General features: G+C 45.3%; 1 protein-coding gene across 2 annotated transcripts in view; it reads left to right on the forward strand.

Moving 5' to 3' along the window:
• Window positions 1-27,495, forward strand: part of LOC144822310 (ras GTPase-activating protein 4-like) — a 528,733-nt gene that overhangs the window by 462,507 nt on the left and 38,731 nt on the right. For both annotated transcript variants that reach the window (XM_078679660.1, XM_078679661.1), the window contains exons 17-18: window positions 17,615-17,752; window positions 22,023-22,158. In XM_078679660.1, coding sequence (XP_078535786.1) covers window positions 17,615-17,752; window positions 22,023-22,158 — 274 coding nt within the window. The remainder of the gene's footprint in view (window positions 1-17,614; window positions 17,753-22,022; window positions 22,159-27,495) is intronic.

The following is a 27,495-nucleotide window of genomic DNA, read 5'->3' on the forward strand; positions in this document are numbered from 1 at the left end:
GATCGCAGGGCAGACTTGATTACTGCGGCTCATGAAGGTGTGGCGTCTGCGCATGCAGGCGTCTCAGCCACTGTAACTCAATTACAACAGCGTTTCTGGTGGCGGGGACTGTACAAACAGACGCGTGATTATGTCCTTCTTTGTGACATATGTCAGCAGATTAAACCTTTCGACTGCTGCGCGTCCGCCACAGACTCAGTTGTACATTTCTAATAAACCTCTAGGTTGTGTTTATTTAGATCACTGCGGTCCTTTTTCCTCTGATACTGCGTATAAGTACATCTTAGTTGCAGTTGATTCATGCACACGCTTTGTGTGGGTCTGGCCCCATCGCAGCGCTGATTCACGGACTGTCATTAGAGATTTGCGCATCTTTGTAGGGATTTTTGCCTGTGGTACCTTCCATTCGGATCAGGGTCCGGCTTTCGCCTCTAAGGCGTATAAGGATGCCATGCATTCGATGGGGGTCCAAGTCAAGTTTTCGTCTCCCTACAGACCTGAGGGTAACAGTGTAGTGGAGCGGATGAACCGTGATTTAAAGCAATCTTTGACAGCTCGAGTTATAGGCACTGGCAGAAACTGGCTAGCCCACCTCTATGGCGTGCAGCGTGCTCTTAATAATCTCCCTAGAAGGTCTCTGGGTGGGCGGACCCCATACGAAATGCTCTTTGGTATCAAGATGTATGTCCCTGACCTTGACGGTCTAGACTGTGTGGTTCGCGCCACTTCCTTTGACGCAGATGAACATTGCAATGTTTTACAGAATCTACAAGAGACCAGAGACGGTCTTGCAAAGGAACATTTGCCCTCCACGTCGGATGTTGCGTTGCAGATCCCGGTAGTCGGCTGGCTACCCCAAGTTGGAGAACTGGTTCGTGAGAAGATCGATAACAAAAAAGAATTTGGTCCGTCCTATCGAGCTCCGGTTCCAGTCCTTGGAGTGAAGGGCACAAGAACAGTCATTTTACCACCGCTTCCTGGTCGTAAGGAAAACAGGTTTATTTCAATTGACAATGTCAAGATACACAGAGTGGCCGATTCTTCTTAGTATGACCCCGGCAGTTTCCTGTCCTTCCATTGTGAGAAATTCGGTGGTGCCCACTGCTTTTAATCATGAATCAGAAGTGGCCATTGAATTACCGGCAATTTCCAGTCCTTTATTGAGTACTTTGCCAGGTGCGGATCAAAATGAAATAGACTATGCATATCCCACTGATTTGTCCATGCCTGACCTGCAAGCACGTTTAGCCACGGAATCCAGATTTTCATTTGACTCTGTTTCCCTTGCCTCGAAGAAACCCTCTCGTTTTGTAGTTTATGCTACCTTATTCAAAAAACATTTTTTGATTCCCCCTTGGACATATGTCTGGCTGGTGCTTTTTTCGATATATCTTTTTATGTCAATTGGTTTTGTGTTTTATTTTTTCCGGTTGGTAAATGGACACTATGTCGAGGAAAGAACATGCATTCGCCATCTCAATGGAACTTTGGCTCCCCTTTCCTCATCGCATTCTGCACATAGACTGAGAAGAGACTTAACATTTGTTAACATCACTGCTTGGCCTGTCCTTGATGGGATCGTGTGGGATGCCGTTCGATTTCAAATTCATGGCCCTACGGAAGTTGTTAATGTCCCTAACGTGCTTAGAGTCAATATGGGGGATGTGGTGAAACAAAACATACGTTCTGATGATTGGGATGTTCAGGCAGTAGAGTCTTTATTTTCTGATTTGAAGTACTATGCTGCCTTTGATGCTGAAGATTTATATTTAGAATCTGCTAATTATGGTGATTTATTTTGCTTTCAACATTTTGGCAATCACTTCTTACATAAAACAACATCTAGAAGGAATACTGTGAATTATACACAATGGGAGCATTGCCCAGCTCCTTTACAAGGCAGTTCTAGTACTTTTTTGAAAAAGTACACTTATTTTACTGACTTCAATCAGTCTAATCCCAAGTCCTTTTATTTTAAAATGACACAGAAGCCTATGTCCAAGGTTAGACTTACCGATACCAAACTATTGTATTCGAAGTCCTTTCTAGATCAGCTGGCTATTGGCGGTTATGAAATCTGGAAGGAAATAATTGACCTAAAATCAGTTTGGGGTTCTAAGGTCTGGCATGTACAAGGCGCTGAGGCTTTGCACCGTGCATGTCTCATCCCTAATCAGATTTTGTTTTTGAATTCTACTATTTCACAAACGACATGCTTTGGATTGGCTACTGCTAAAAAATTACATTTTCCTTCTATCCCCGAGTTAGAGGAATATTCAGGATGGAGTAATCATACTCAATTTTCGATTAGAGAATTACAGACCCTGTTGCTGAATTCTTCCTGTAACATCTCCAGTATAGACCCAAAAGGTTGGCTGGTGTGGCACAAGAGTGCTGATTCTTGCCAGCGCCGTTTTCTGGGTTTGTCTGACTGCTTTGCTCAGGTTAAACCAGATTCACGTTTTGATAATGAGCATTCTGTCACAACTTACTCTGTGGGTAAATTATGTCAAACCTGGCTGAAACATTCTAAATTATCTGCAGTAAAATTACATCTTGCAAAACTAAATGATGATGTAGATTTAAATGATTTCATAAAAGGCCCGGCTAGTGGTAGGTCGAAAAGATGGATATATGCTGTGTACAATGAAATTTGGAAAACATCGCAGATTGAGGCTGCAACATGACTTTGGGCTATAGATCAGGCAAATCTAGAGAAAGTCCTTGCAGTGGTAGACAATAGTATTAACATGCTTTCTTCACGCATTTACACTTTAGATAACATTGTGTCTTCTGTAGTGGATATTGTGCATGATGAGGTATCTGTTTTGTACCATGGTCAGAATCAATTACGTTCTATCATGCAATTTGCATGGACCCTGCAAACGCTTAAATCTGGCAAGGTGCCATGGGGCTACATGAACGTGACCTCTCTCTTTGCACCCTTTAATTTGACTGACAAACAACGCTTGCTTTCTATGCGTGATGCTTCTTTTTCTATGTTACATATTGAGAAATTGGAATCCTTGCCTTTTTCTGTGGCAGAAGCCTCAGCTGCAACGTGGCTTATCCACGGTCTCTTAACATTACCTTTTGCTTTGTATAAATTTACTAACTGTATGAAATATGTTGCCATAGGTCGCTATGAGCCTTTGGGTAGTGGTTTTCTCCATGAAGTATGGTCCCTTCCTTTCACTTATAGATGTTTGAGGGACGGCCAAGAAGTATATCTAAATGGGGAGGAATGTACAGAAACTCCAGATCATTCGTTAATGTGTAGACACATACAATTACACGGTTCTTGCAATCAGGACCGGCCAAACTTAGCCTGTGTTTTAAAAGGCACTCCTGTACCAGCATTTATCCCGACTTTTACCTTGTTGGGGAATGGAAGTTATTTACTTTTGAATAATGAAGATTGTTGCGGGTTAATTAAAGGTGTAGCTTATGTGGTAACAGTAAGTGAACGTGTCGTTTGCTGCAGAAATGTCCTGTACCCACCCACACATGAAAATAGGGAGGTTTCAATTTGGCCGCGCATACCAACCTTGAAGGCAGAGTTCAACGGCATGACTAGACTGAGGGCTCTATTGTCCCAGAAAGAAGTGGCCTTGAGTTCGGCTCGGGAAACTTTCGTGCTTCATATAGCTAACACCCGGACCGAGGTTCAGGCCCTTTTAAATACTGATTTACCGTTGCATTTTGGCGAAATAATACACTCTATCTTTAACGCGTCCTCGACATCTGGGCTAGCGCATTTTTTTAAGTCAGTCAGCAGCGGCCTTGTGACTTCATTTGAAAAAATATTTGGAGTAATCCCTGGTTTCTTTCATTCTATTTTCTCGAGTCTGTTTGGTGGATTCCCGGTTTTACTGGCACTAGCGGCAGGCGTCCTAGTTGTTCTCTGCTTCCTTAAATATGGATGCCCCACATGTGGAAGAAGCGGCCCAGCCTCTGCTGCCGCTGTTTCGCAACCGAATGCTTGAATATTTTGGCACGCTGCCGCTTGCGATTTTAAGCACGGCATATGGATTATCGTTTCGATTTTCCTACTTCACCTGTGTCCAGCCTGTGTTTCACTGCCTGAGCTGTGATTTTGATTGGGCCATTGATTTGTGTCTCTGCGGGCCGGTTTCTCCTGGCGTCGATTTTAATCAGCCGATGAGTCCTATCACTACTCACGAGTTGGTTTGTTCTGACGAGAGGATTATGGCAATAGCAGCGGTGCATGGACTAATGGGTCCCTGGGATATATTCACGGCAGCGCAGGATTTCTTGGAACTGAGCTTTCTAGAGAACCCACCGAGTTGTCCTCTGATGGTAATAGAGGCTCCGATACTTGGGGAACACGTATGTTCTTTTCCACTTTTGAATTGGATGGCTGAACTGTTTTCTGATGAAGACGGTGATTTCATGCTGGAGGCTGTTGCTGCATATTTTGCTTATACGGTCTTGTCCTAAAAACTTTTCCATGATTTCTTTCCGGACATTTGACTTTCAGCTTGCATATTTTGCGATTTTTCGTACATTGATCAATTTTCCAGACCTATTGACTTGAGCAAAATATTACAATTTTTTACAGTTCATTCATGGTTCACAGTTCTTGAACTCTGCTTTCATGAAGTTGCCCTTATCTTATCTTATCCGTCCTCGGATCATGGGGGGGTGTCATATAGCTACTGTATATCTTTATAATGTGTTAAGTTAGCATAGGCTCATTAAATGTTTAAACGCCATTTTTCCATTTGCTGCTTCTGCACACGACACTTAATTGTTGATTTAGCTTTCAACCTAGTAGTTCGTTGTGGTTTACATGAGAATAATATGTTATTACTCTGATATCAGCTTTGCTTCATAAACTATGTCTGTACAGAGAGTGCTGAAGCTTCAGGAACAACACGATACAGAATTGTTATGAGGTCTGATCTTCGCGCCTTCATAGACATAACATAAGTGCAGCTTCTGCCAACTTTGGGCTTGAGGCGGGTTTTTATATTGCTTTGCTTGAGACACACATAACACACTTGATGCTGTTCGCATGCAGAGAGAGCTGGTGTATGCTGATGTGATCCCTTCATTCTAGGACACTGAGGTATGGGCCCGCCCTAATTCAACCCAAAGAGACCTTCTTAGCTATTAATATAATATGCAAGTTAGGGAGGGTGAGAAATAAGTGTTGTTAACCCTTATTAATTTACAGCATGGTAACATGCTGTCACCGTTCGCTTTCTATGGACTAGTAACTGTGCTTGTAGCTTTGTTGTTGATAATATGTTTACTTGTATTATCTAAGATACTGCGCCTGAGAAGACGGCATTAGTAAATAAACATTTCAAATGCTCACGTGTTCTTCTTTACTCCATGTTCTGGTTTGTAATGATTGTATAACGAAAGAGTGCTCATGTGTTCCACGTAACCTGAGGTTGGTGAGTTCATGTTCTGGTTTGTCTAAACATTGGGAGTTGGTTATGACCAATGAGACACTGTAGCTAGCTCGGTAAGGGGTTTGTTGGGTACTAAGGTGAGTTTTGGGTCACCCTAATTCGCTGAGGTTCCAATCCTCTGTGCACAGTTCTGTGGGAGAACAGAAACCCTGCTACACCTTGATGCCTTTCACTTGTTACCTCGATGAAGCATGACTGCTCTGATCCTCAGTTACCCAGGAGCCAGGACTGAGCGAAGGTTTTACAAACGAACCAGACTGGACCAGACACAAATCTGTGCCTTTATTACTTGTGACATTGCACAACCACACCATTTAATAAACCACTTTCCTCAAAGTAAAATTTACAACCCTCAGGCAGCAGTGGGGAACATGAACATTTGTAAGCTAAAAAAATACATTTAAAAGTTACAAAGACGGGGGCGTGGCTAGCGACCGGGCAAGATGGCCGCAGACTAAGTGAGCTCCACGCCAGACGAGGGTTCTCCTCATTAATCCGGGCATAAATCCTGCATGCATTCAATCTTACTCCCTGTTTCCTGAACCGGCGGAGCTTCCGACGTCCGGGGAGCTGCTCGGATCTGCTGTCGGCGGAGTGATCGCCGAGTTCTGCTGAGGGCGAAGTTGCGGCCTGTGGAGCCTCCAGGAGCCGGGGACTCAAGTATCATCTAACCCGGTAGTGGACGGGTCGGCGCCGCGGTGCAGCCGCTGCTGCTGGGGCGATGCCGGAATTGTATCACTGCTGCGATCTCGGTGCATGCGCTGATGTCATGCCGCGGGCTCTGAGCGCCCTGGCCTACAGACGGGGGCAATAAATTTCACCCGCACCGGAGAGGAAGATCCTGCCTCGTGACCTGGGTCCCGAGGCGCTGCAGCCCATGCCCGCCCAAACGAATGCCGGCCGCATAGCAGCTACAGGGAGCAAAGGTGCGGCAGCCAGGGACATTCCTGATACAAACCGGCTATTCATTAAGGACCGCCCCGGTTTCGGACGGAAAGCGGAGCACACGAGTATACCACTCCACGCTTGCTGAGATGAGAGGGGAGTGACGGAGCAGCTCCGTGATTGCGGGACACACGCTAACCCGGGTGCACCACCTACCCGGACACCCAGTAACTACAAGACAGTGCTTCTATCTCTGCCCATATACGGTGAGCCCAGCCGGAGCGACTTGACCTTTAGTGGCAGAGACTGCTGGTGCCAGACCTCTGGTGCCTGCGGGGGAGGAAAGGAAGGGCTCGGGGGTGCTCCAGTCAACAGTTGCCTGTACTTCTGGCCCTAGCAAACGGCGCTCTGCAACGACCGCCTGCGGAGCTGCACAATGAGTGGCAGGGGGAACAGGGCGCCACATCCCCCCCGACTGGATAAATATCCCTACAATAAGGACCCCCCAGATGCCTCCAAGGGGGAGGGAGCATCAGCAGTGACTCAGCCAACTACCAGGGCGGAGGAGGTGACCCTCTTGGACGTGATGGCGGCCCTCCGGGCACTGCAGTCCTCCATGGCACCGTCTCTAAAGACATCTCGTTGCTGCGAGCGGACTTTTCTAAGCTAGGCGATCGCCTGGTGACTGTGGAAAAAATTGACAGAGGGCCTGTCCGCGGACACTGCGGCACTGCAGCAACAGATGAAGATGGCAATAAGCTGATGAAGGCCAAGCTGGATGATCAGGAAGGGCGCTCCCGGCGCAACAATGTATGTCTGGTTGGGGTGCCGGAAAATACAGGCGAGAGGCCCCTTGATCTCTTCGTGGAGGACCTCATTCAGAACCAACTGCAGCCGCGGGGACTTTCCAATTATTTCTCAGTGGAGAGGGCTCATCGGGTGCCAGGTGGCAAGCCACGGCTGGGAGCGCCACCGCGACCAATTCTGGCGCGCATTTTCAACTTCAGAGATCGCGACACCATTTTGCAGGTAGCCCGAGTTGCCCCGCCGCTTAAGATCGACAACGCTGAAATTGCTTTCTATCCTGATTATACGATGACAGTTCAGCAACAACAACGTAGTTTTCTGGAAGTTAAAAAAGAACTGCGTACTAGAGAGGTGAAGTACTCTATGCTTTTTCTAGCGCGACTTTGTTTTGAATCGGAAGGGAAAACGTGGTTCTTCGACACGCAGGGTGAGGCGAGAGACTGGTTGGAAGGATGGCGGCCGGCTAGAGGATCCAGGGGTCGAGCTGCAATGCAGAATGGGCACTGATAACCTGAGACTGCACGAACTGGTGAACCTTCACAGACCGTGAGTTGCTAAATTCTTACAGAGAGCGACATGGGTGCTCCTCCTGTGCTGGCACCCTGAGATACGTTTCTGCATGGAGGCGCCGACGACATGGAACATTACGTCCGTGAGGTCTGGGTCCAGACCTTTCAGGTAAAACAGTTTGATTTTGGGAGAAGGACTTACACAGCAGTGAACTATTGCATTTATGGCTGCGGCACAGAGCAGAGACTTCAGACAGGGGGACCATGTTCTGGTAGCGGAAGAATCACCTCCCCCCCCCCCATTTTTTTCCACGGGTAATGTGGACTGTTCGGGACTCTAAGCACTCTGCTCAGTTGGGGTGGCGGGTAGTTCTGGTTCTGCCGGGCAGGGAGGGGGGTTTGGGGGTTGGGGTATGGGGTTTTGTTACAGTTCCATTTTTTTTTATGTTGTCAGCTTTTCAGGGAACGACTACTAAAATGTGTGGCTATGATGCATAGAGGTTGCATGATTAACTATTCTGTCACCACGCTACTACTTGAATCGGACACCTATGTATCCACACACCCAACAGGGCACTGATCTACACCTGACCCACCTGATTCCGGGGACACAGCTGACTGCATTATCCTGGAATGTAAGAGGGTTGGGAGATAAGGTAAAGAGAAGCCTAGTATTACAATATCTAAAGCGATATACACCTGCAGTAGACCTCCTCCAGGAGACGCACTTAGTGGGATCCGCCTGTAGGGCTATGGACTGATGGGGGTATAAAATAATGGCTCACGCCGAGTTCACCTCCGGATCTAGGGGTGTTGGAGTGCTGATTAAAAATAACTTCCCGCTCATAGTGCAGCACACGCGGGTTGACGACCAAGGCCGCTTCACAGAAGTCACATGCCAATGGGAGGGACACCTCTTCAATTTCGTCTCGGTCTAAATTCCCCCGTCCCTGCATGCTCAGGCCCACCCCGCCCTTACAGCATTCTTGCTTGCGTTGCCGGAAGCAACACTGTTGATAGGGGGCGACTTTAATGACATAGTGGACGGTATGCTAGATAGACATCCGACAAAACCGATCTCATCTCGTACTCACCGCCTGCCCGGTCTTATAGAGCCCTTAGGACTCACAGACGCCTAGAGATACAAACACCCCAGCACCAGACAGTACACTTTTCATTCCGGGGTACATAATTGTCTTACGTGCATTGACTACTTTCTGGTTTCGGCGGGAGGTCTGGAGGGGATTACCGACGTTGATATTCGCCCTAGGGGGATTTCCGATCACTCACCGGTCCTGCTACAGTACACGCGCCACCAGGCCCTTCGGCGTCGTATATTCCCTGTGCAACCTAACTATTTGCATATCCCTGTAGTGCTGAAGGGTCTCATGGACACTACGGAAAAAAAATTCAAGAAAATGCGGGCTCGGTAGACTCAGACAGGACACTATGGGAGGCCTATAAAATAGTCTTGCGCGGGCAAGCGATAGTGTCGATCACAGGGCACAAGCGGTAAAAAAGGGCTGAACTGGACAGACTTGAGGCTGAATTGGATGAAGTAGTTGCAAAGCATGCAGCCCACCCGACGCCCCACCTAACATGTGAAGTGTGTCTTAAATAGAGCGAATTCCTGGCATACCAAAGGGAGTTGGCTATAAACAGTATCCAAGCCACACGTCACAGGGTATATGAGCTGGGGGACAAAGCTGGAAAAATGTTAGCCTGGTTAGACAAAAAAGAGAAAGCGAGTAGAATGATTCCACAATTGCGCACGGCTGCGGGTCCCATGGTAATGTCCCCTGCTGATATAGTAAACACCCTGGCAGATCATTTTGAGCAGGTGTATGCCCCTCGCACCACGTTCTCGATTGAGGAGGCGCACGCGTATATAAGAGATATTGCTATGCCACGCCTCACATCTGACGAGGCCCTCCTGGAGGCTGACATATTGGTCACCGAACTTCAGACGGTCATCTCCTCCCTTGCACCAGGTAAGGCGGTGGGTCCTAACGGACTCCCAATTGAACTATATAAGAGGTCTGCACAAACGCTTACCTATTGGGAATGTTCCGGGACAGTCTTCAGGCTGATGAGTTGCCACGTGATCAGCGCCTGGCCACAATCATAGCAATCCACAAACCGGGCAAACCCCCGGAGGACTGTAGTTCGTACCGCCCTATATCTTTGATTAATGCGGAACCCAAAATACTGGCCAAGCTATTGGCTATACGGTTAACACCACACCTTTCCTCCCTGATAGGGCCGGACCAGTCCGGGTTTATGCCCCAGCGCAGCACGGCGCTTAATCTGCAGCGATTGCACGCAGTAATGGCCCGGAAATCACATATACAGGAGCCTGCAGTCGTCCTCTCTTTGGACGCCAGTATGGTGTTTGATACAGTGGAATGGCCATACCTGTTCGCGGTTCTGCGACATTTGGGCTTCTGCCCCAAATTCTGTGCCTGGATTCAGCTGCTCTACAGGAACCCGCTAGCACATGTGGCGGCAAACGGACACATCTCTAGGGACTTCCCCCTGGCTCAGGGAACACGGCAGTTTTGCCCGCTGTCCTCCTGTTGTTGACGCTAATTTTAGAACCTCTTGTGGCGAGGACCAGATGGGAGCCCTCCATTCGAGGACTCCAGTGGACTGATGTCTGGGAAGACCGGATATCACTATATGCTGATGACGTACTGTTGTACTTTACCTCACCCAGGAAACCAATTCTTGAACTGTTGAATATATGTGAAAAGTTTGGGAGAGTGTCTGGATATAGGATCAATTGGGCAAAGTCCGTTCTGTACGTCCTGACCGGTCCCCCCCCTCCCCGCTGCTGCCTGTGGACTGTCCACTGCGGATCACGGACGAAGCCTTTAAATATTTGGGCATTTATGTAACACCGGATCCAGATGACTTTTACATTAGAAATCTGAAGCCTCAATTAGACCATTTTCGTCGTGATGCGCGAGTATGGCAGAGCCTCCCTGTTACGATGCTGGGAAAAGCAGCCTTATATAAAATGATGGCGCTCCCACGCTTTTTGTATGTGCTTGAGAACACAGCATTTCCGGTTCCATCAGAGGTTTCTGGTCTTTTGTGGGGAAGCAAACCTGCGCGGATTTCCCAGGATAAACTAATGCGTAGCTGGTACGATGGAGGGATAGCACTTCCTATTGTGAATCTTTATTACTGGGCGGCGCATCTCAAACTCATGAACTTTTGGTTGCACACCCCGCAGACTGAGCCGGCCTATCATGCAGATAGACAGAATCTGGAAGATATGGGGCTGATGGGAAATGTATACAGTCTCTGCAAACCCACAGCTTTGCTTGGCCCAACGGAGCATACTATACGTATTTGGTACCAAGCACAGGCCCGCCTCAGGTGCATGGGTGCCATTACGCAAATGACACCGTTATGGGACTCACAACGGTTGGGCTGCCTTGGCAAAAGTAAAGGGTTCCATAACTGGGATAATATAGGCCTCTCTACAGTGGGCGACCTATGGAAAAAGTGGCTGGTGGTTGAGTTTACACAGCTGCGAACACAGTACGGCATGGCACAGACTGAGCACTTTAGATACTTGCAGGTCAGACACGCGCTCCGGGTGGTCATTCCTCCAGGTACCGCCTTGCAGGAGTCCACTCCACTGGAGTATAGGCTTCTAACAGAACACATGACGAGCAGGGTGACATCCTTGACATATCGAAAACTAATTACCCTCTACCGCGCTAGCAGGTTTTACCGCTGTGCGCTGAAATTTTAAAAAAGCGTGTATCCTGACAAAGCCAGCTCGTCATGCGCGTAGCGCAGGTAACGCCCATGACGAGCTGGCTTTGTCATCAGCGCTGAAGGGGTTAATAATCTCCCAGATCCAACATCCAAATTAAAACAGATGTGGGTGACCTCGATGAATCCGAATGGCAGGAGGCTCTGTCTTCTCCCCGAGAGACGGCGATACCCTCCCGGCTTCGCTTGGTCCAACTCAAGGTACTTCATCGAACGTACTACACCAGGTCGACTCTTTTCGTGATGTGAGTTGCCCCGCATAAGTACTGTTTACGTGGGAGCGGGGAGGAGGGCACGTTTTACCACACCATTTGGTACTGTACACACATTGCAGCATACTGGCTAAAATAATGTGCACAATTTCACAAACAATAGACATCTCGGTTCTGCCTGAGCCGCGACGTTGCCTGTTGGATGTCTGGGAGCCAAACAACCTAAATCATCAACAACAACAAGACTGGGCAATGCTGGGCATGATGTTGGCGAAACGTAATATTGCTATGTTATGGGGGGCTGAGACTCTGCCAACACTTCGCAAATGGTGTACAGATATGGATGAGGCAATGGTGGCGGAGAGAGCAGTCTTTGTTCACCGCGGATGCCCTCTGAAATGGGAAAAGGTGTGGGGGGCCTGGAACAGGTTTAGAGGAAATATTTGTGAACCACCGGACATTACAACGGAAGATGTTTCTATTTAACAGGGGTGTGCTGACGGGAAAGGTGGAAATGTGGGATGTTGCGGATCTACTCGTTTTAATGACATTATGCATTGCCACTGTAAGATGTTCATCTGCAACTTTTGCTGTAATCATGGCCGCTGATGACCTTTATTGTTTGTATGATTGCCCTTCTTTGCGAGTTACTAATGAAAATAAAAAATAAATTAAAGAAAAGTTATAAAAACTTTTAATACTTCATCTTCACCTTGACATATTGTAAGAAATGTGCTACTAATTTATGCCTGTCTTTTAATTAGTTTTTTTATGTTATTAGTTGGTCATTTGCTACATGCTCAAGTTGGAAACAACTCATTACCCCCTTATCTTGTCCTTCTCGTCCCAGTCCATATTCAGTGAGATGTTTCTCCTCCAGACAGAGTGTCATCAAGCTTTGAATACAATCCCAGCTTTTCTTTGTCTTTTCCTATTTATATAGTAAGGTGGAAGAGCCCCTCTCCCTAAATCCCACCTCCTGTAAATTCTGTCTCCTTTGCACATGAATCTTTGCTTATCGCATTGCTTGTTTGATTTGTGTTCTCAACGGTCGCTGACATGCTCCCCACTCATGTGCTGGGCTGTAGCGGGGGACTTTTTTCGGTATCTGCGATTAGGCTATTGAAGCAGGCCATGTGGTCACCTCGCACTGCGCCTCTGTTTCTAGATGTGGGTGCGGGGAGGGAACGGGGTAATGCAGGATTGTCTTGCAGGAGCGCGATTTCTACTCCTTGTGGCCCTGTATGAATAATGCTGCTGTAGCGCATATGGTGGTGATGTTGTGCTGATGGTATCCTGTGTAACTGCTATGGAGGCACGAAAGGTACTGAGAAACAACATCATTTGGTACTACCTTAGAAGGAGAATGATTTAAACAACTCCAGGGCTTATCTCCAGTCCGTGAAAAAGGATGCAGAAGAACCCAGAGCCAAGAAGCAAAAGGAGGATCAAGCTGATGATCCAGATGCTGAGCAAAAGTTAACATATGTGCAAGGTCACCAGCTGAAATACCTACTTATATACATTAGAGACTCGGGCTTTAAGGGTAAACCTTAAGAAGAAGATGGCTTTTATTCTCAATACAGTGGCATACAGGCAGATGATTTGCCACTTCTTGGTGACCTAAGGAGCATGATTTTGAAGGAATGGAAGGACATGGATTAGGCTTCCAATCTTAGTTTTTCTAATAAAAGATATCTCTTGCAAGGGTTTTGAAGAAGAATTCCCACATACCCTCAAAGTGAACACGATACTAGCTTCAATGGCGTCCACATCTAATTTAGCATCAGGAGACTCCACACTGCCACATGTGTGGACAGCTGGTTATAAATAGACATATTCCATAGCAAATTTTGCTTTGCTGTTCGAGGGACTTCATATGCGGTGTATGCTACGCATGTCCTCCTCAAGGATTTTCAGCTGTTATTTGATTGTAAACAAGCTAATGATGATCAAACCTCTATTTTTGCACAAATAGAACTTTTGACAAAGTTTCTCCCAGACGTCCCATTTGATTATTTATGAGCTGCTACTTCCACTGCTGGGGAATCCATTTCTGGCCGTTGCATCATTTGGATGAAATCTTGGAAATTAGAAGCAGTTGCAGTTTTTTTATATAGAGCGGTGTGATAACTTGACCCAAAGGTATCAGAGCGCTTTACATGAGCACCAGTTGCATTACAGACGGACACGTTCATTTTTTTGGTTATAGGCACAGGGAGTCTCCTGCCAGACTCAATCCTGATTCCCCACACTTCAAAGTAGCCCACCCTAGCCATTAATCCACACCCTCTCCCCAAGCTCCCAGCCTCTCACTTTCTCAGCTCAGAGGTCTATCATCCAAAAGCTACCATGCTATGGTCCTAGGCTCTTTGGAGATGATTTGGATGTTATGGTACATAAAGCAGCAGAGGAGAAGATTTTACATCCCTTTAATCTTGAATGGGAAATAAGTCTCTCTTGGGGAAACATCCATTTAAGTCCCTAGAGAAGCATGCCTTTCGAGGCCACACCAGCCGTTGGGGGTCTGTGCTCACAGGTAAAGCCGACCCATTACTCCAGAGAATCCAAGACAGTCACAACATTAACTATGCCATAGAGTAGGGGCAAGATTACGTCTTTTTATCCAATAGTGGGAAGAATGTATAATGGACTACTGGGAACTTAAAATCATCAGATGGGGGTATGTTATTCCATTTCTGGGTGTTGCTGCTCATACTAATGTATTACTACCCCACTGTCAAAAGAGTAGTGCAAACAAAAAGTCATGCTTATGGGTGTTCACGCTTTGCTGGAAAAGGATATCATTATACCAGTCCCAGAACATTAGAAACCTCAAGGATTTTACTCCACACTGTTTCATGTACCAGTGCCGGATGGAATGTTTTGTCTTATTCTGAATCTCAAACCTCTAAACAAGTTTATCTCGGTAGAGACTTTTCAGAGGGTATCACTTCAGTCAATCATTCTGCTAATAGCAGAGAGCGACTTTCTGGTCACAATGGACTTAAAAGATGCTTGCTTCTATATTTCGATTCATCAAGACAGCCAGCAGTATCTGCACTTTGCAGTGGGGATGAAACATTATCAATTTCAAGCTCTGCCATTTGGGCTAGCATTTTCTCCTAGAGTTTTCATGAAAGTACTTGCGCCAGTTGTTGCTCATATTAAATTGGAAAGGATGTTTTATATTTCCATATATTGATAACCGACTGTTTTCTGATTCCTCCTTTTCTAAGGCACAAGCACACGTTCAGCTGGTTACACATGTATTAAAGAGACTCAGAAGTCTCCTCTTCATCCAAGTCAGCTCAAGACCTTCATCGGAGCCCAATTTAACACTTTAGTGGGACATGTGCTTCTTCCGAAGTCCAGAATCACAACACTTCAATCTTGGGTCTCTTATCTGTTGGCTCAGTCTACTATGGCTGCTCGACCATGGCTGAGTATTCATGGACTAATGGCAGCTACTACAGCAGTAGTAACCTTAGCACGTTATCATCTCAAGCCAGTTGTGAATCACCACCTTCTCCACTGGTCTACGAGCTCCCAGAATGTCAAACACCTTTTACTAGTCAACTCTCAGATCAGAGAAGCACTGTTTTGGTGCTACAAGAAGGCCAATCTAAAAAAAGTTGTTTTCTCTCTGGCTTCCCCCTCCGTTATTGATAACTACGTATGCCAGCCTTTGTAGTGGGGGGATGAGGGGGACATTAGGGGAGCAGGAAGTAAAGAAGAGCTGATGTCAGGAGGTATCTGCCCAATCATCCGACTAGAGGGAACTGGCTGTGGTCCGAATGGGTCTGCAAGATTTTTCCTCCTAGTTAGAGAGCACCAATGTGGTTGTCAGAACTGACAATCAAGTAGCCAGTTGTTACCTGAACCGCCAGGGCGGTACCAGATGCAACCATCTGAACTACTTGGCGAGATAGATTTTTACCTGAGCGGAGAACCATTTATTAGCTCTTCAGGTGGTGTATATTCCAGGTCAGAGCGATTTCAGGGCTGAAAGTCTCAGTCAAAATCGCCCATCATCAGTAATGTACCACCTGACTGTTCAGGAATTTTAATCAAATCTGCAGTCTATTCAGAGAAACCTGGATAGACATGTTTGTCTCTCCTCAAAATGCAATGTTATAAGTCTTTTGTTCACAGTAGTGGTGACCTCAACTGTGGGTAGTCAATGCCTGATAAGTTTCAGGTTCAGCAAGATTGTTGTGTGTCTCCCCCCACCTCCAAATTATCCTCCTCACAAAGGTGCTTCAGAAGATTTGGGAGGAGAGGACATCAGTGATTTTCGTGACTCTGTTCTGGTCCCGCCGGCAATGGTTTCTTCTGATGGCTGTCTCCAGAGGGGGATTTCCTCATGTATTTCTTCACCCCTCACCACTCCAGTTTCCATCTCTGCTGTTGTTTCAACTGAAACGGTTATGATTGATGGCTTGACTTTTGAAAGGGTAAGTGTGCAATGCGTTGGTTGTTCCCTAGAAGTGCCAAAAGACATTCAAGAATCTAGGAAGCCTTCAACCTTGTCATCCTACAAAAAGCATTGGAAGTCTTTTCAGAGTTGGTGTGTTCTGAAAGACTTGGATGGCTTTTTCATAGATGTCCTTCAAGTGCTTGAATTTTTGAGGGATGTCTTTTTTACAAGGATTGGCGCCCTCTACCGTCTCAGCTCATTGGTCAGCCATTAAGTGAACAAGTCTGTAAAGCATTTACACCATTGGTGAGAGGCATTTTAAAACGTTTTTGTTTAAAGAGGCCTGCAATTTCTATTCCAGCTCCATTTTGAGATTTGTCTCTGGTCCTGAAGGGGTTGCAATTACCTCCCTTCAAACCCATAGAGGACTTTAATCTGGGTTGGTTGACTGGAAATACGGTTTTCTTGCTGGCTATTACCCCTGGAAAAAGGGCGGGGAGTTGACTGACCTGGCTCTATATTTTCTTTATTTACTTTTTTCCAGACAGGGTAAGTTTGAGATTGGATCCTAAATTCATTCCCAAGGTGGTATCTTCTTTCTCAGGAAAAAGCTTTCCCTGCCTTACAATCAGATGACGATAAAACATTCCTTCATCTCTGTTTTTAAAAAGGGCTTTGTCGAATTTATTTTTCACGTACAAAAGAGTTTTGAAGATCTCAGTCACTTTTTCTTTCATATGGCACTGCAAATGAAGGCATGAAGGTCTCCTGTCAGGCACTGGGGAGGTGGGCGTGTCAGGCAATCTCGCAGGCCTATAAGGTATGAATGTAGATCCTCCACAGTCTGTACAAGGCCACTCTACTCGAGCAATTTCTGGAACTTGGGCTGAGGTAGGTGGGTCATCCATACAGGAGATATGTCGGACCACCACATGGTCTTCCCATCACACAGTTCTCTGACACTACAAGTTGGATTGTTCAAATAATGATAATTTCGCTTCTATGATTCTGCATACAGCAATAAAGTAACTGTCGATTTAATAAATCACAATTTCCGCATCAGTAATTGTCGGTGCATTTTTTGTTTGAAACTTGGTACATCCTCACTGAATACAGCCTGGGACGAGGAGGACAAGATGAGTGGGTACTGCTTGGATTGCTTAGCCGTAATCTTCATTACCCCGATTCATAGTCCACCTCATCTCAGTCTATGTCCCTCCTTCCTTACCTTCTGAATGGAATGCCCAATTGCATTCACGTTATGTACACAGGATGGATTTGGGAAGGAAGGTTATTCTACCATACTATAGAGGTTGAAAAAGGACATAGGAAAGCTGGGATTACATCCCAGAATTTGAAAACACTCTGCCTACAGATGGAAATGCCTCACTGAGTACGGACTGGGAGAGGAAGGACTCCAATTTGGGGTAATGAAGATTATCAGTAAGTAATTGAAGATTTCACTGAGCAAGGTGTTCACTCACCACTTTACAAGTGTGCTCCAACATACGTCTCTCAATGCTGCACAGTTGTTTTGTATCTTTTCAGAAAAGCTCCTTCATTCCCTTATCGAGGATCAGAGGGGTTGAAAAAGTAGAAGAAAAAAGCTTTGGAAGTACATTTGTCATGCAAATTATATACACGGAGGAGCCGGGGAATCTGGAGGCGCTATATCTACAGTGCAAGGTGAGTTCTCATTTACATATTGTAAGGACAGCTTTCTTCATTGGTTAATAGTAGACCAATCATGTTTAATGATTCTTCAGGGTGTGTAAATATATGGAAGCTGTAGCAACTTGCCAGTTGCAAAATTATTTACAACATCAAACTACTCATTTATGACTCACCTATTGATGGCATCATGTGCACACGCCACTCTACTAAACGTTTGACTAGACAAACGTTTTCTAAGGGTTAGTGAGAGGATTCATTTTTCCATTTTTCACGCATAAATCTCATTTGTATAATCAGTTTGTTTAAAATCCTCTCTAGACAAGAGACAAGGTAAAATCCGTGCTCAAATCCTACTAAAAGTGTCAATGCAGGAGTCTTGTTTTTCCACACTGTGCCTCCTTCCCAAATACTTCTACTCTGTGACGAGTAAGTTGTAGTCAGTCTAAATTGAAACCTAAAGGACATAAACTGGTATAAGGAAAATAATGGTCAATGGTTAGTAATATTAAAGGAAAAGGTGGTGTAAGCATACTTAAGTAACTTCAAATACTGGACTTTTCCAAAGCCTTACATTGAGACTTTCCCCATTGTATAGTGCTGCCAAGCTCTAAAGGATGTAAATATTTCGGAAGGTAGGAGCTTTGTGCTACCCTCTAAATATGACAATTTGAGGGAAATTAAATATTTGTATTCGCCACTACATCCCTCAGCCAATCAGTGTTCAACTGTCCTCCTTGGAATCCTAGCTCTTAATTTAGAACACGGAATGGCAGTGGTATTCCATTTGACATAAACACTATATAACAAGCAGATCGAGATGCATCATCGGAAACAAAGCAGACTTTTAAAATTGGTTTGGACAAAATGAGCATCATCCTCAGAATGTACGAAAAGAGGCATATAATATAGTTATTTTTTATTTGAAATGTGTTCTGCCCCCCGTCGGAAGAAGGGGTTCTTGAAAGTGACCACAATACGAAACTTAAAACATGATCCAGCAGTACCAGAAAAAGATATGGTGTTTACATGGATCAGAAGTACTGTAGTTGATAAAAAGTTGGGGACGTTTACGTTTTTTCTGTAGTAGACCCATGAATTACAGAAGGCCTTGATAAGTAAATGGCTTCTTGAAAATTATAAGCTGCGAGCAGAAGAAGGAACAAATCAGGTGTTAGCTTTTTTACTTTGCTTAAGTTACCATTTTATTGAGACATTGATGAAGTTAGTTCCACCTCCTAGAAACCAAAAAAAGATGGGGTAGGTTCTTTTTTGGCCTGGTCCCCGTTTAAAGCTATTGGAGTTTGTCAGGTTCTCGAGTGGAGGACCATGCTAAAACACACTGCATCCATAGTATTCCATTGGCTGTCTGGGAAGATAGTCAAATATTTTATTGTTGATTAATGAAAGTTATTACAAAAGACATGCAAAAAATCAAAACAATGGTGAGTACACACTTTTAATATTAATCGGTCATACAGAGTTTGCTAAAGATTAGCAGAACTACTATCCTCACAATATTTTCAGGTCCATTTGGTTTTCAGAGAAGTCGAAGTCAGCTATTGTTATGGAACTCACTTTCTATTACTTCAGCCAAACATTTTGTCTAATGGGCTAAAAGTGAAGTGTGGTCTCGTTCAGGCATTGGTCAGCTGCACTGCCACACGTCCGTGCCACTCCACTTCACGCTACACCATGCCACTTCACTCCACTCAATTTTAATTTTAGTTATTCAGTGCTTACAAGCCCTAACAAGGCATTGAAATGAGGCATTTGTAGCATTGCACTCCACTTCACACCACACAATGCCACTCCACGCCACCAAATTCCACTCCACTCCACTCCACCAAATGTCACTCCACTTCACCAATGCCACTCTACTCCACACAATGCCAATCCATGCCACACAATGCCACTCAACTCCAATAGAACCAATGGAGATCGTATAGGCTATCATATTGGCTTTGCAAATGCTTGTTTTAAAATTCAATCAAATTCATAATTGCAAACAGGCTAGTGGCAGCCTGTACTCTATAAAAGTGTAAGAGTATTATCAGGGATGAAGGGAGGGACTTTAAGGGTTATTCAAAGCCCTCCGCCCCCAGTTAGACACGTACTTGCAGCCAGGATTTGAAAACGGACATTACTGATGGCCCATTAAAGACTGATTCACTGCTACTCTGTTTTCTTTCACGTTCACCGTTTTAAGCATTTTGTTTGTCTCTGTTCCCTGGGGGAATAATACATTATGTATACTATTCTGCTGATGGCCGAAGCTTGACACCCAACCTCCACCCGAGATTACTTTTACTTCGCCACAGGGCCCACCCCCAAACCTCTGTTCTAAGGCCTGGAGAAAGGCATGTGACAAGTAGGCACTTGTCAGGAACATGTTGACCACAAATAAGAGATGTGGGAGGTGTCCTAACTCGTGTATTACCCCATCTTTCCCTGTTTATAACCTCATCCTTACTAGACAGCAAAACAGTATTTTTTGTAACACATTAACTGTCATTAAATTGTGGTTGCTCTCTAAGATCCTTTCACTCCAAGATTTGTTAACACGTATATCTTTATTTTCTGCTCCACTGTATGTCAGTTTACCATTGGCAAACATAAATGAGTTGCTGATCACTGGAGAGAAACTGAGGGTTTTGTTAATGGGTATAAGTGTTATTGAAGTGTCTGGGAGTTAGCTATTAGCTCCACACCAGCACCTAGATATTATATTACATGGGGTTGGATTTGTTGATGTAGCCAGGAGCTGAGACTGAGTGAATGTGGGGTCTTCTAGTCATCCAACTTGACTGCTGGAGTTCTTTGCTTTGATGTTTGTCTGTGAACTCAGTACTTGTGAATCATCTGAATTGAGAACACCAGAACAAAAATATCTCCTTGATGCCCAAGTCAGACCAAACCCTGGCAGCATCTCTGCGGACTATGTATTGTTGTATCAGTGTGACTCAGCCCTGCTCTACTGGCTGAGTGAGTGGCATCTACGTCCAGTTCCCGCCCTACTCACTGTTGAAATTGCTAGGGTAAAAATATGTCTTTATACTGTGTACCAGTAATGTTCCAGGCTACTCATTGGGATGTGCACAGAGCTCAACAATTTATTATACATCACCAAACGAACAAAGGGCCTCATTACGATGCTGGTCGGACTGACCGTTCGACTGCCGTCTTCACAAGCCATTTCCAACGCCAAGGCCGCAAAGTTTCCCCCCACCATTTTACAATGCAACCGCTGCTACTGCGGAGGTCACAACTACTGTGGAGCACATATCCCATAATATGTCACTGCAAATGAGTACAAAACTCACAGAAAACATGTGAATTGTACACAACTGCATGGCGTATTTGGGGATATGCCTTGTGCACCATGTACCCCATTGCTGGATCATGGAGAAATGTGCACAGTCCAGTCAATGGGGATATATACCGGAGAAGGACTTACCTGGATTTCAGCGCCCACCGGATCGCATACATCGTGGAGCAGCTGCCCAGGTGTAGGGTGAGCTGGAGGAAGGGATCCACGTTGAAACTGCAGGAGAGAAGCGAGTTGGGGTGAGCATGAACCCCAAATCCTTTGTTTCTAACGACTCAAGGCAGGTGGTTAGACCGCCGTGGTCCGGTCATTGAGAAGCCACATCGTAATCCAGACGGCAGTTGGAGAACCCTGTACTGTCCTATGGCTGCCGTTTTTCTACGACTCCATCTCAGCGGTCGGATAAGGGCTGTCAGAGTCGGCAGTGTTTCAGCGGGCGGTCCGAGTACAGAATGCATGCATCATAATGCGGCAGTTGAACTGACCAATTCCGACGAGACCTTCAGCGGTACGACTGCCTCCGACAGGACCATGGACGCCGGTCCGACCGGCATCGTAATGAGGCCCATAGTGTCAGATGGTATAACTTTAAGCTATGCCACATAAAATCCTCATAGTCATCCAAGCCGACCACTGAATGGAACTGACAAGGGTAAATGATAGCTTCCAGTCACGCTCATCAGAAGATCCCAAAAGCATCCTGCCATAAGATCCCTAAATATGATGAGGCATGATCACATAAGACCGGACGTGAAAGCACTCTAGTGCATTCCGAATGATGCCAGTATCCAATTCACAGTTCCTTGCACCATGCAATAGTCCTCCTGAGGTAAAGGTACGCATGTTTCTGGCTTTTACGGTCAAAATATGTGCATTTCGCTAGATATATTCCTAATAAACGATCCACAGAGGAGCTTCAATCCTGCCTTTAAACAAACATTTTTGTTTGAATTTCAGTGTGTCAATGAATTGAACCAGTGGTTGTCAGCACTGAGAAAAGTGTGTGTTAACAACACAGAGATGCTGTGCTCATATCATCCTCGAGTCTTTAGAGGTGACAAGTGGAGCTGCTGCTATCAGAAGGATAAAGCAGGTAAAGGGCACAGTGCATCGACTGACATTCTTTGTATGAAATCTTGCAAACATAAAGAACTTGAGTGTGCCTTGTTAAAATGCAGAAGTTATTTGCTAAATGCTTCATAACTATTTCTTAACTATTAGGGCTATTAAATATGTACCCTTTGTTCAGCAGCACACAATTGATAGTGCATCAAGCAATTATTTCGGTGAGAATGTGCTAAACAAATGTACTGACTACGAAAGCACATCAGGCACAGCACACCGTTGGACTCTGCTACCAAATGAGCTGATCCAAAAAAGAGTCTCAATTTTATCAAGAACAGTAGTTCATTGGGATTCATTTCATTTTATTTTGTAGTTTTAAGTTACCAGTGTGCTGCATAGTGATGCATATTAGCGTGTTAGTAAACATTTGTTTCATCACGGGATAAACATATTAATGGCTACAAAATATTGGAAACATAAATGGAAGTGTAATAGTTGTATAAAGTGAAATCAACAATTTGTTGTATATTTCAAGTGAAACAGGTACAGTACTCAATGGATACATATAGTGTTAACATTTACTTCTACAAGTTGTACTTTTTGGTACATATGATGATAAATTAGTGTGATTATCGGGTCTCCAAAAGGGCACAGAGCCCTTCCATCTTTATCCAGTTAAGCAACATTTTGGCCCAATTGCTAAGAGCCCTTTCGTCATTTTTCTAAAAAAGGAAGTATAGAGCATCTCTTTGGGGAAGACTTTTAGAAAATGAGGAGCAGACAACCATATTTTCTTTCGCCTGTCAATAAGGAGAACTCAGCAGTCTATCTTACAATGGAAGACAAATGTACTAAATTCAGATTGTAGGAGGAGCTGGTCCCAGAGCGGTAGAACAATTGTTCGATGGATCACCATTTACTGGTTGAAGTGGTATGATAAGTTAAGAATTTAAGGCAGAAGGAGTCGGGCCACATCAGCTAACCGGATGTAGTTGATGACACCAAAGAGGTCGGAATTTGTTAAAGAGAGAGTTTAGTAAGGTTTGAATGTACAAGAAAGGTAAAACCAGGTAGTTGAGCCATAAAGTTTTAAGCAAAGATCTAAAATTTTTATTTTTGGAAATAAAAATTGTATATTACACATTAGATAAAAAAATAAATATAGTGCATACAAATTACATTTAGCTAAATGTACTCTTCTTTGTAAAGTGTCTAACACAACTGTTTTCTTGATGCTTCGGCCTACAGATAATATTTACAGGCCATCTGCAGGACACCAATGTACCTATAGTTATTGTGCATACACCAAATTAGCTAAACTCTTCTCTAGGATGAATTTGGAAGGCCATTTTTTAATACAATATAATAATTTGGGATCTTGTTGGTGCCTTTATACTACAAATGAGGGAGCAATGTAGGTTCTCAATTCTTATAAAATTACTGTATACCTTCCACTTTGTAATGTGGCTCTAGTGGCTACCAGGTGGGCCTGCAGGCTTCTCAACAGAGCCTCAAGAGTGGTAAAAATAATTAAAGGATTGTTTTACTACACCAGTGTTTAAAACGCTGCTGTAATATTTGATTCATATATTTAAAATGACTTCGATGTGCCAATATTTGTAGTCACTACAATGTCAGGTGTTGAAGAGTGTAAGTAGAAGTGTGCCTCATTAACAGTCATATAGAAAATGTGTCATCAATTAGGCTACTTCGAAAGAGATCCCACATTGATATTACATTCTGTTAAGGTTTTCATCCCTAAATACCTGGGAGCATGAAGTGAAAGAATCTTAACACAACTATTAGGACCACTTATGAGATTTTCTATGAGAAAAGGCATATTTTTTGCATACGCTCCATTAGAGGTGTATTGAGCTAATGCATGGCACGCTGTGTGAACTGTAAACTTGGGTTGAAGCTAGGGAATACTTTTTTGCAAAGGCTGTTAGGAATATGCTTCAACTGGGCCCTGATTGGTGTTGTTTAAAATGGAATAAACAGTAAATGCTTTTGAGATGATGGCTGGCTTAAATCACTTCCTTTATGTGTAACTGTGGACTAACTCCCAGTACTAAACTACTTATATTATCCAGTATTATGGGTGTCTTTCATAGATTCACATGCCTGAATCATTCCCCGTCGTCGAGACGGGAGTCTCCGGTACATAGAAAAGTAATGTCCTATAGACATACATAGAGAATAGTAGGCCTAAAGGCCTCACCTTAGTAACATATCCATGTCCTTTTGTAAAAAGGACCAAACTCTAAACAAGAGCCAATCAGCTATCACCTCCCTCTAGAACCTTCCTGGCAGGAACTTCAGTCCCTCAGATTTTCTACCGCACGTTGTGCTAAGGGAGTCTCCTCTGTGTGTTTTTCACTTCATTAAATAACTTGGTTGTTAAGGATTCTTTCTACTATGGATTATCTTCAAATACATTCTTTAAAGAAGGTCTGGTAAGGAGCACTAAGACCAGAAAGGAGGTTTTTATTTTCTCCAGTGACAGTGATGAGGCGTTGACCTCAACATCTAGGAGAACTCAAAAGAGAAGTAAATCTCCTCCAACTCATTCCTCAGGGGAACGTCCTGAGAAGGCCCTCAGCAAGACCACTCATGGGTCTTCTGGGCGCAGTTCTTAAAAATCTCCTCACTCTGTGTAAAAGGAGAGTAAAAGACTTGCTTTTGGAGAAAAACCATGTAAAAAAGACGACTTCTGAGCCGTCAAAATCACCTCCTCTGGTCAAAGGACCCTTCAGGAAGGCGTTTTCTCTACCTCCTGAGGTAAAGACTAAGAAGCCAACATCGTCAACAGGATCGTCGACGAAGAAACCATCATCATTGCCTATTACAGCGTCTTCGTCTACGATGGCCTCGTCTACGATGGCCTCGTCTACGATGGCTCGTCTACGACGGCTCGTCTACGGCGGCTCGTCTACAACGGCTCGCCTATGACGGCTCGCCTACGATGGCTCGTCTACGATGGCTCGTCTACGATGGCTCGTCTACGACGGCTCGTCGACGATGGCTCGTCTACGATGGCTCGTCTACGACGGCTCGTCTATGATGGCTCGCCAACGATGGTTCGTCTAGGACGGCTCGTCGACGACGACGACCTCGTCTATGACTGCTCGTCTACGACGGCCTGTTTATGGCGTCAACGACGGCCTCATCTACGATGGCCTCGTCTACGATGATCTCGTCTACGATGACCTCGTCTACGATGGACTCGTCTACGATGGACTCGTCTACGATGGACTCGTCTACGATGGCCTGTCTACGATGGCTCGTCTACGACTGCGTCGTCGATGATGGCCTCGTCTATGACTGCTCGTCTACGACGGCCTGTCTATGGCCTCGTCTACGATGGCCTGTCTATGGCGTCGACGATGGCCTCGTCTACGATGGCCTCATCTACGAGGGCTCGTCTTCGATGGCTCACCTACGACGGCATCGTCATCGAGGGCCTCATCTATGACTGCTCGTCTACGACGGCCTGTCTACAGCATCGACGATGGCCTAGTCTACAATGACCTCGTCTTCGATGGCCTTGTCTACCATGGCCTTGTCTACCATGGCCTCGTCTACCATGGCCTCGTCTACCATGGCCTCATCTACGATTGCTCCTCTACGACGGCGTCGTCGTCGACGGCCTCGTCTACGACGGATCGTCTATGGCGTCGCCTACGACGGCCTCGTCTATGACTGCTCGTCTACGACGGCATAGTCTATGATGCCGATCTTGTCGACAGGCTCGTCGACGAGGGAAATTCCAACAATTCTGGAATCTCTTATAATGTGGTAGAGAGGGCTGCTCAATGTTTTAAGATCTCAGGGGTCTCTCAAGAACAGATCTGCTTCTTGTATGACTTCACAGAACCTCTCAAGAAGGCAGTAAGGTCAATACCAAGTATTGATTACCTATAGTCAGAGGGGGTAAGGGTCATGCAGAACCCCTCCTCTGTATCACCAGTGATCCCTCAGTTGGATCAGAAGCATAGGGCGCCAGATACAGCACCGGCGTGTTTGACAGGACATCCTAAGCCGGACTCAGTGGTGGCACAGGCGGCCCAGAAGACTTCCAGGGATCCTTCGGCGCCTTTGTCGCTTCCTCCTGATAAGGAGGTAAGAAGAGTGGACAACATGGGGAACAGGTTTTCCTCAATGTCGGCAATGACGGTAAAGGCCACGAACGACCTAGCGCTCTTGGGACGCTATAATAGGCAATGGTGGGCACACATAGCCCCATACCTGTCAGAATTGCCAGATTCATCCAAAGAGGAAGTAAAGAGGATTCTGCTAGATGGTGAAGCATCGGCGTCAGAAACTATAGACTGCGCGATGGATATCGCTATTACAGGGTTCCGCCAGTTGGCTGGAACAGCAGTCTTGCGGCTCCAAGGATGGATAAAGGCAACCTCTTTCCATCCTGAGGTGCAAACAAAGGTTTTGGACATGCCATATGATAGCCAGTTACTATTTGGCACAAAAAATTGACGAAGCAGACACTGCGAGAGCTTTGGGCACTCTTCAGTATAAGAACCAGTCCTTTAGTAGAAATAGAGGAAGAGGACAGTCTTCCTACAGAATTATCAATACAAGTCTGACTGCTCCTCAGGCCAGAGTAGACCGCAATACCAACAGCAAAACAAGCAATCCTCTTTTGGGAGGTTGTCCTTTCAAGGTAAAGGACAGCGGAAATAACAAAAATCTACGGCTGCTTCTATGAGAGATCTCGATTATGCTGCAGAAAGGAGCAATAGAGAGAGTACCTCCATCTCGGAAGGGAAAAGGGTTTTTTCCCGCTTCTTTTGATCCAGAAAAAAGACAAGAAGTGGAGACCAATCTTGGACCTCAGGGCCCTCAACAAATTCTTAAGAAGCAGTCGTTTCGCAGGGTAACGATCCAGGAGGTCTTGCAACTACTGTAAGAGCAGGATTTTAGGGCGTCCGTAGACATACAGGACGCTGACTTCCATATCCCAATTCACAGGAATCACAAAAAGGTACTTGCGATTTGCAGTAGCGGGCAGACACTTGCAGTTTCGCGTTCTGCCCTTCGGGCTCAAGTCTGCACCACGCATATTCACGAAATGTCGTACCCCGGTGGCGGCATATCTCAGACAGTGCCATCACCAAGTCTTTCCGTATCTGAATGACTGGCTGGTCAAGGCTTCATCCTTAGAAGACGCGTCCAGGTCTTCCAACGCCTGTTTAAAGCTTTTCGATTGCTTGGGTCTCAACCTCAATCAGGAAAAATCGGTCCTACAACCTTCTCAGTGCATCAGTTTCCTAGGTGCAACCCTGGACACACGGTCAGGAAAAGCTTTCCCATCCAGAGAGAGGATGATCAAGCCCCTTGCACTAGC

The sequence above is a fragment of the Lissotriton helveticus genome, chromosome 3_1 (assembly GCF_964261635.1).
Source record: "Lissotriton helveticus chromosome 3_1, aLisHel1.1, whole genome shotgun sequence".
Taxonomy (NCBI): domain Eukaryota; kingdom Metazoa; phylum Chordata; class Amphibia; order Caudata; family Salamandridae; genus Lissotriton; species Lissotriton helveticus.